This window comes from Hipposideros armiger, unplaced genomic scaffold (assembly GCF_001890085.2).
Source record: "Hipposideros armiger isolate ML-2016 unplaced genomic scaffold, ASM189008v1 scaffold_345, whole genome shotgun sequence".
Classification (NCBI taxonomy): Eukaryota; Metazoa; Chordata; class Mammalia; order Chiroptera; family Hipposideridae; genus Hipposideros; species Hipposideros armiger.
Genome location: NW_017731695.1, coordinates 393,654 through 404,186, shown reverse-complemented (window position 1 = coordinate 404,186; position 10,533 = coordinate 393,654). Strand labels below are relative to the sequence as shown.

At 34.2% G+C, this 10,533-nt stretch overlaps 1 protein-coding gene across 1 annotated transcript in view; it reads right to left on the bottom strand.

Annotated features, from left to right (window-relative positions):
• The window catches only part of R3HDM1 (R3H domain containing 1), a 183,044-nt gene that overhangs the window by 70,062 nt on the left and 102,449 nt on the right, over positions 1–10,533 (bottom strand). The window contains exons 11-16 of the mRNA XM_019661343.1: positions 10,433–10,528; positions 8,378–8,415; positions 8,244–8,294; positions 7,910–8,136; positions 5,572–5,826; positions 2,642–2,787 (exon numbers count right to left, since the gene is read on the bottom strand). Coding sequence (XP_019516888.1) covers positions 2,642–2,787; positions 5,572–5,826; positions 7,910–8,136; positions 8,244–8,294; positions 8,378–8,415; positions 10,433–10,528 — 813 coding nt within the window. The remainder of the gene's footprint in view (positions 1–2,641; positions 2,788–5,571; positions 5,827–7,909; positions 8,137–8,243; positions 8,295–8,377; positions 8,416–10,432; positions 10,529–10,533) is intronic.

Here is a 10,533-nt window from a genome sequence, read left to right as displayed (position 1 = left end):
GTATATAACAAACTCTGTATTTTGAGTGGAAATGTTAGGGGGTCGTCTTATACGCCCAGTCGTCTTATACGCCGGCAAATACGGTAAGTTAAGTGACCTGTAGACAGCCATGTAAACAAGCACTGGAGGAACCCAGGTAATTTTATCTAATAAAAACTCTTACTTTGGTTAAAATGTATATACATGAATCTCCCTGTGGACAATATTTCCAAAGAGAATACTTTAAAGTTGCAAAATAAACTGAGTAAGAGTACCCATAGAATAATTCAAATGAGAAATTCTTAAGACATCTAAGATGTGTAACAATGAGTTGCATATTTACAAAATCAACACAATCGTTTCTAAAATTATGAAAGGCTTAGATTAGCTTGGAATCCTACAGAAAACCTAGAATAAAAAAAAGTAAAAGTACTAGAAAAAAGTAAAATCTGAAAGAGCTATAGAGTAGTCACTGGTTCTTCACAAACCTCTCAACCAGAATTAGCAAGCTTCCTAATGGATGACAGCACGTATCACACTAAATAAGGTGTAGTAGTTTTAGAACTTCCAAGTACAGGCTATTCGATGTGTTATTAAGGCAGGCAACCATTAAGACATAACTTTCTTCCAGACAACTTGACCTACTAAATAAGTGTAGGGTGAAACGAAAGCTTTAGTCTGCTGGGGGATAAAAGACAGAAGAGCATGATGATCACCCAGCGTATGAACTAATGTCTGCCAGGTGTCAAGTGGTAATGAGAAAAATGTGGGCTAGAAGACTGGCTGATCAAAATGACATTCTGACATCACTTAGAAAAGAAAAAGCAAAAAGAAAAAGCCTCAGCACTTCCTTTTCCTACTTAAACTGCAACTGGCTGCAAAACAAGACCCACTTAAAGTGATAGGTTTCAAGACAGGTAGCCCATCTGCAGGCTTTGGAAATCATAGCATTATTTTGTTTGGTTATTTAAAATTTCATAGATGGATTATCTCAGTGTGCAAAAGATAGCTACTGAGTATCATTTTTTCCATCAATTCTTTTTTTCATATCTGATGGTTAATTACCAGAAACACTTGAAGCAACACCAGGAAAATCAGACTTGGAGTTTGATGCATACCCCAAGAATTTGAATTACAGTCTACTAAGGCATTTATTATTTTTTTTTATATTATTATTATTTTTTTAGCTGAGCCATCCTGCTACCTGTTGGCAGCTCAGCGGCTGCTCAGCTCGGGCTGGACCTGAACCGCTGTTGCTCAGAGCTCAAACTCCTGAGCGAGCTCTTAACCAACTGAGCCACTCGGCCGGCCCTAAGGCATTTATTTTTAAACTAAGCTGCCTATACCTTCATTTAGGATTGTCTCATAACTAAATCAAAGTTATTTTCAAGAGATAATCTGAAATATATAACAATAGATAAATTCTTAGAATTTTTTTAAGTTGCCAGACTAACATTATTTTCACTGAATGAATTCAGCCCTATAAAGCTCGTAGTGAAACAGTGCTTCAAAAACAACCACATGATAGCAAAATGAAAAAAACCCACTTTAGGACCTAATTGAACAAAGCTGGCAGAGAAGAATAGGGAGGGAGTTTTATGTAGTCCAATATGCACCTGAGTGCATTTAATCAAATGGGGTTGGGAAGTGGACATGGGGGTCTCAGGAAAGAGTTTTAGGCAATTTCCACTACATACATGAATTTAAATTTATGGTTTTAGAAATGCATCAAAGACCTAGAAGTCCTTCTACTTTAGATAAACTGCTTTTCCCAGTACTGAGTCTTAAATGTCAGAGGAACAATTATTTTCATGACTTTCAAAATATTTGATAACTTTATCAAACTTTTCATACATTCTTCACCCCTGCAATACAAATGATATAACTTGTGAGCAAAACTAATGAACTTTCTCTAGTGCAAGTTTATCACCATTCTTTTTTCACAAGAAATTACTCTGTATGTTCTCACAAGTGGGATATTTAGATGGTCTTACAGGGGAAAAAGAGGTGTAACTAACTGTACAACTGTCTTTGATATACGACACAACCTTTAAAGACAGAATGAAATAAAAAGTTCACACTGGTGTAATCATGTCTGCAAGGATGAATAACACATGTATGGGAGAAAAGCCTGGATGTGAAAATGTATGTGTAAACTCTAATCATTTAAACAAATTCAAGGTATTAAGAGTGCTTTTGCGAATTCTAACTCAGGATCTTTTTGCCTCTATCTTTCATAGGGTAGGTGGGATGGAGAGTACATTGCAGAACTTGAACAACTCAACTCAGTTTCTTTAAACTGCTTGATCTGTTGAATCTTAAAACAACTCACTCTCCTCATTGGGATAATGAATAATCTTAGTTTTGTTTTTATTCCTCTTTTTCATTTCTTGCTGTTGTGAAATAGGGATAAGTACTCACCACACAGGCTCACGAGATGCAAAATTCCCTTCTTTCCAATAAATATCCTGTATTTTTTTTAGCTGAAAAGCCCTTGAAGTTAACCCCTCTTCCTACAAGTAGCGAGTGGGACATCGCTGGTGGAGAATATGAAAGTTCTAAGAGATACTTACGTGGGCTATCTCAATTAAAATTAGTGAATTTAGTCCCAAATATGCAAAGGCAGGTGAACTTAGCATTATGTAATGGTGGGTATGTGCACCTGTGAGAACATGTGATTAGCTGCTTGTTGTTGAGGTGGCGGGGGTGGCAGAGGGGGCGGTCCAGGCACTTGGGTTCTCACTGGTTGTTGAGTCATAGGAGGGTTATACACAACTGGACTCCCATCTGGGTTTATGAAGGGCTGACCTGAAAAATTTAAAAAGGCAGAGGAAAAAATAATTTACAACCGAGTTTGAAAATAGGTCATTTTACTAACAATTTACAATACATGTCTATAAACCTTATTCACAGTTTTGAAGCCTCAAGTTTCTGAAAACAAAAGATGTTCTTAGCTTGGGAAGCAAAGTCTGACCTTATAGTATTAATAGTCTTTATTTTCCCCACAGAGTACATATTCAGACATTTTGCTGCAGAGTTTTACTGAGGGTGCTGCTCCAGAATCTACCAGTTATTTTATAACACACAGTATTTTCTGAAAACCTCTGAATTCTGAAATACATCTTGTTCAAGAGTTCAGTTATAGGATTTGGTGCTTCGTGCTGTAATGCATTTCAGTTTCCAGAAAAAAATGCTTGAGTTGGGGATACTGGAAATGTATTAATTAGCCTCTGTTAGGTGGTGAGAAATAGCTACTCTACAGGCCAGAATACATATGTTTAATGAAGTTAAAATGAAATGAAAATTAAAACGGTCAACAGCTTCAAATTTCAAGTTGTGGGCTTGACTGCAGTGTCCTTATTTTATAGCTTCTAACTTAAAAGTTGTAATTTTTAGTCACTAAATCATTTTCTAAAGTAATCTTTTTAATTCCAGTGAGAGTTATTCACAGGGAAAACTAGAGAGAACTTTAATATTGATTTTGAGGCTTGTTTTTATTGCTTACTAATTACTGGGGGGATATTTTAAGTAAAATAAATTTTACTCTTTCTCTACACATACAATCTAAATAACTTTTTCTTATTGTAAAAGTTAATATATTTATTGTGGGAAAATAACCAACAAATAGAGATCAAAAGGAAAATAAATCCCCCATAATCTTATAGTTAACAATTTGGTTGCCTTCTTCTAGGCTTTTCTCAGTGCACATATAAACAGATTCAAAAATTAGTATTTTTCTTTACTATATACTAGATTATCTTGTAAAAAAGAAAAGACTATGTGAAATAAACTGACCATTGACTATGACAAAATAGAAAGAATACAGAAGAAAATAAGAGAAATTCGACTTAATAATAGTTTCATACATTGCCTTCAAAACATCCTTTCTTCCATGATAAGACCCTCTCTCTTTTAATCTTATGACATGTAATAAAATAATACTTGGGAGGGAAGAATCCACTGTTCTATTGTTATTTAGTGGGAAAGTTATCCAAAGTTAAATTATTTTTATCAGCTTCCTGATAATTTATGTGTTGGTCACAAATATCTAAAAACAAGTCATGCTGGGTATTTGATGATTATTAACACATTGAGGACGGGGCATTTAAATGTATAGACGCAAATCTGCATCACTGGTCCACAATGTGTTAAATAATTCTGAAAAAAAAAAAATGGTAGGGAAGATGTTGGGCGAATGCCTGTTTGTTTAAAAGTAACTTAAGGTCTGCCTGAAAAAAGTTAGATGTGTTGTAACACTGTTCTCAAAAAGCAAAGAGATCACTTTTGAACTCACTTAAAATTAAGAATACAATTCTTAGCTTCTCACTCTATCATTCCTTACTCAATTGAATCTTTCATGTTACCAAAAACATATTAACCAAAATGTTTTGAATAAAAAATAATAGGAAATAGCAAAATATTAAATCATCTTATATCCTGCTCCAGGAAATCAGGGAGTTTAGTAATATAATAAACCTGAAGGATAAGAAGATAACTGTTATTAGGCAAAAACTGACTTTCTGAAGTCAGTTATTTATGCTAAATCAATTCTTATCATAGAAATAAATGTTCAAATACTTTCTCTTAAAAAAGAGATGCAAATGAAATGTGAAGGCTGTGAGTTCCAAGCCATGTCTTCTCTACAACAAACAAAAGGAACTCTCAGAGACTCTGACACTCTCAGCTCTATCTACCTTGCCCAAATACTACCATGCTGATGTGACCACATCAGCTAAGTCTGTGAATTTTTAAGGAAGGTTATGAAATGACTTAAGAGTTGTTTTCATTATCTTACCAAATGATTGGGCTATGTTATTTCTGAATAGAGAACAAGACGTTCTGTAATCTTTTAAAAGACTATTTTCTCTATTATAAGTCATTTTTGCCAATGCACACAACGAAATGTATTATGGCTGCATCTCTTTGAGGTTGGTTCCTTATCTGTAAATGGGAATTTAGCCTACCTAACAGGGTTGTTATAAAGATTATAAACAATGTATTTAAAGCACCTAATACAGTACATGAGACACAGTAAATGCATAATATATGCAAACTATAATCTAATAGCAAAGAATGTGTTGTTGTCAGTATTAATTCATGACTACCTATTTTCTTTTACTAGTAAGATATCCTTTAGCTTTCCCTCAGTAGAAAATAATTACCATATTCAGAAGGACAGTTATTTATAGGATCATTCCAGAGCTGTTAACTTCCTCTTTCTTCATGAAATACATATTTCCCCCCAGAATAAAGCTTTTATCAAATAAAGATTTTATCAAAGTTTTTATCAACTCTTTCAAAGGTGGTTGTCTCATTTATAGGAAATGAATTGTTTTTAATTACAGTTAGGCCATTATTTGGCCTAAAAGATGAAGTCATAGATGTCACAAGGAGAAAAATATAAATATGTCTTTTAACATTTTCTACCATAAGTGTTTTTATTAAAGCTCTAGGAAAAATGCTAACTGCGCGTTAAAAATAAAAATCTGACAACACATATACAGATAATACATTTAATACGTATTCTTTAATTTTCAGATAACTCCTGATATTTCAGATAACTGAAATAAACACCTTTTTCGGAATACCAACCTGTTTGTGGGTTGATCAGAATACTGCCAGGTGGTATGCCTGCCGCTTCCAAGGGAAGCAAAAAGAAGCTAGTACTAGGAGATGCGACTTGCCCATTTAGGCCACCATCAAAGGAAAGAGAACTATGAGTGCTGACAGTTGGATAGACGACAGGTGCGCCATGAGAAGACTGGCTGAGAGCTGTACCTGGAAGAGGCTGCTGGATGTGAGAAAGAGAGCCCGTAGATGACCCTACACTACCAGAAGACTCAGAACCTAGGGGAGGAGTAATGAGAAATATGGATTTTTTAAACCTCATATAAAAATGCAGGTTTTAAACACGTAACAATCAAATTCATATTGCATACCATGCAGTTACCACATAAAAGCATTGGCTATTTTTGATTTACTGTATAATTTCGCTTTCCCTCCCCATAATGAACAAGTTTAACACAACTAACTGATCACATAAGTCAGAGGAATCATAGCCAAAGCATGCAACTTAAGCAGTTTATAATGACACCAGCCACAGGCAGTCACAAAAAGCACATTACCCACATTTCCAAGAGGACAGTTTTATACATTTTACCTTTTGGATTAACACCTAGGAATATACAGATTATAACTTTCCCCCAGGAAAAAGAACTTAGCACAGCCAAATGCCCAAACCTCTATATCAGAAACCCTTATCTATAAGAACATAGAAAGATTAAGGGTAGTGCAGAAAATAACAAAAAATGATAAATTCTCTTCAACAGAAATAATTGTCAAGTTTCATTGCAGAATTTCATTTTCAGCTCATAATCATATACCATCTCCCTATAATGTACAGTAACCCTATAATGTACAGTAACCTTTTGATCTTTTATCATATCAAGGGACAAAGATAGCATTAACATCAATTTAAAATTTATTTCTCACTGTCCTTAATAAATTTGATAATTTATTTTTAACTGCTTTTATGCCTGCAATTAATTTTATTTTCTATTATACAGAGACTAAAAATGTCATTGACTTTCAGTATAATGGCTACAGGTGAGAGAAAAGGAAAAAAAGGAAAAGATTTTGATAATGTATATAGTTAATTAAGTTTTGAAAAACAGAGTTGACTCTAGGATGGAGAACTAATCTTTAATGAATGAAATAAACAAATATGATACATTTTACAGATGTCCTATGAAGGATAATTTCTATTTTAAATTGTGCCAAAAAGACTTGACAAGAACTATATAAAAAGTCATTTTTTTCCTATTAAGAGTTAAATAAAATTTCTTTTTATTTCTGAAGACAATACAGATAATAAATAGTACATGTCCTTAAAATGTTTTAATTTGGTAGTGTGTCTAAATGACACATGAGTAGTTTTTTCCTGTTATGATGACTAACTGGCCATTTTAAAAATAAATGCATGTTTGGTACACATACATTTTATATTCATAAAACTTACCTGTCTTTGGCAATACTCTATCATATACACTAGGACATTTTTACTATCTACAATAAAATTTTAAAAATGTGACAAGTGCAATCCACATGCCTTAACGTTTAAAACATTGAGCATAGACAGAGATTAAAAAAATACTCTGACCTTCAATATACATCTCTCCCTTTAATTGTAATCTGTACAACACCAAATGTCTAGGCTAACCCAAACAGGGTAAAGGGAGGGAGCCATTTCTGCTGACTTTCATGCTTATTTGGGATAAAAATAAGGATCAACAAGGATCCCAAAAGAAACATGAGCTTCTTTGGTATTGAAGCCAGTTAGTGAAGGTGAAAAGATTATGAACCTAAATGATATTACTCTAGATGCAAAGAAACTAGTAGAATTGAGGATGTTATTGAAATTTCCACTCATTGATAATAATTACATATTATTTTTCTTAGGTTTTTAAATTCCTCAAAAACGTCTCAGCAATTTTATTAATCTTTGAATGGCAAATGCAGGACTTTATCATTAAAAATGCAATCAATAATTGATAGCATTAGCTGAAAATGTAATCACTGTTAAAAATCCTAGGTGAGAAACTACACTTTCCAGCTATTATATAAATAAGCAATGAAAAATTTCCAGTCACTTCTGGGCACTGCAACAAGAGATGACATTTCATTGAACCAACCTGATTAAGTTTATGTCACAACAGAGAATTATTTTAATTGATGTTTGTAAATCTCTCTCTCACACAGAGATGAATCGTAGTTTCAATAAGCATTTCAGTATTCTGGAGGTGCTCAATGCACTGCTGGTGTGAATTTTGTATTTTAGGATAATTACAGAAGCCATATGATAAATAAAGAGCTAAGACAACATTAGGGAAACTAATGTTTTGACTGCACAGTTTCAGACATGTGTTTATACCTGTTTTTGAAAGCCTGCCTATGCTTTTGCTGCTTCCAGAACTATCACCTCTTGTCAGGACTGAAATTCCACTGAAGCTGCTGGCTTTGGTCACAGCAGGCTTGAAGTTTCGGAGAGAGCTGTCTGAATCTGTGCTGCTCCAGGGTCGTGGTTCAGAGTACTTCAGATCGTTCTCAGTGCTGCTTTGATGGCTATTCGTTGACCTTCCTGAAGCATCTTTATTAACTCTGTAATTTAGAAATAAAACTTTGAAAAGCGAATAGAGACAAAAACAGAAAGAATGAAGAAAAATGCTTTAATTTTTCAATACTGCATGAAAACATGCTTCCAATACCTAAATATCTGGCGCCTCTGTTGGGTACTACTAGCATCCTCATCTTGGATTCTGTTGGCATTTTAATAACACATTTTTATTTTTATTAGCGTCAGTCAGGCAGTCACCAAAACAAATGTTAAAAATTCCCTTACCTTTTGTCAATAATATAATTCTCTTGGGAACACAGGGACTAGAAAGAAAGATAAACAGTCAAGCTTTTGTTAAATACATAATGCCATCTGTACACTACTGATTTTAACAAAAATCATGTGTAATAATATTTTAAAAGTATCCCTCCCCCCAACAATCCAACATAGGGATCATAGTACACAACTAAATGATAATGGAAATTTTTTGGCTTGGAGATATTATGCTTACTTTTTAACAAATACACATTTTGAAGCCATTCATTTTTGTGGTAAAAATTAATTTAAAATTAAAAATCTCTTTCAAACAAACCCATTTTTATTATTACATATTCAAGGTATACATTAGTCTGTAGATTCTACCTCACTCACAACAAATATTTTGATCGCCTGTGCTTTGGTTGTGGATGTAGCAGTGAACATGCAGCTACGCCTCAACACAGCTTATGCTAAACTGCTCTAATGCTACTAACCTATCTCAGGCAACCATTATTTTTGCTTGTATTATTACAACAGTCTTCTAACGAGTTTTCAGGCCACCAGGGTCATCAAACTTTGGCCAGCCACCTGTTTCTGCAAATAAAGTGTCACTGGAACACAGCCATGCCCATTCATTTATGTTTCGTCTATGGCTGCTTTCACATTAAAAAGGCAGATTTGGTTGTTGCATAAAGACAGTATGGCTTGAAAAGTCTAAACTACTTATCATCTGGCCCTTAGCTAAATGCCCACTTACCTTAACTAGCTTTCAGGGTCAAGTCATCCATCTGCTTCCTGCTTATTTCTCCAGTCTAAATGTTCATTTCCTGTGTCATCCAGGCTACATAGTCTAGCTACCCTGAATCTTTCAATTCCTCACGTGTCAAGTACTCCTTTATCTCTGGGCCTCTGCAAATAATGACTCTCTACTTGGAACACTTCACTCCTTTAGGCCTCCTCTTGGAAGCTAGCCCTCCCTCTCATTTCTCAATTCTGGTCTGTGGTACTTCTCTGCCATGTCCCATTGTGTGTGATGCCTCGCTGCTGTGTCCGTTTGATCTTCATGTCTCTACACATATCACACGCCATTCTCATGTCTGGCTATTCATCAAGGGTAGAGACCTCATCTATCTTATAAACTAGAGAGAGAAATACATCTAGTTTAGGCTCTGAGTTCAGAAAACCTGGGTTGAAATCCCAACTCTGTCATTATCTAGCTGTATGATCTTTGGCTATTTTACTTAGCATCCTGGAGCCTCAGTTTCCTTCTATGTAAAATAAAAACAATGATACTATCTACTAAGTAGGGGTTGTCTGAGGGATAAATTATTGTAACTGTTCATGGATATGTTCTCCGGGGCCCAGCACAGCACCTACTATATAGCTGCTCAATAAGATCTGTTGAATGAATACTATAAATTCTCAACTGATAATCTAGATTTCAATGTTACTTTTTTTTTAATATAGAGGAAATTTCTATCTCTGGCAGTGTTAACACAAACTACATATATTCATATATCCTTGAATAACGAGTACTGCACAGTACATATGTTTAACAGATAGTGGTAAAACCGAACTGCTTCTGTTCTTGAGTATATGCATAAAATAATCAGCCACTTAAAAGATCTCTTTCAAATAATCACTTGAAAGGTGTACAATAAATATTAATCTGAAAAATCAATTAGCTTTATTTTAAAAGAAGAAACCAAGTTTGTTATCAAGATGAGCCCACTAATAAGCAGGATTTAGAGTATACATGATATTGTAGACAGTGACCAATGTTCTAAAAATGACAAGTCTGTGAGTAGTCTAGAAGAAAAAATATTACAGAAACAATATACTTAGTCCAATATACTACTTCTACAGTCCATCTGCTTCTAACTTTTGAAAAATGTATATAACTGCCACAAGTATTAAATTATTAACATGAACATGACAGATCTCAAGTATTTCTTAATGGTGACTTTATATGTAACAAGTGTGGTTTAAAAAAATGTGATCAATAGATTAAGGGATGAGTGAGCCCCTATAATGCAATTAGTGTATATTCTAACATGAAGAGCTAAACACAATAATACATACATCTTGGGAAAATATGCGGTCTCTAGCTCTCTGGTACTCTTCTTCTCTTTCTTCTATAGATTTGCTTCTTCTGTCATCTTTTAAACGTATTCTCATCTAAA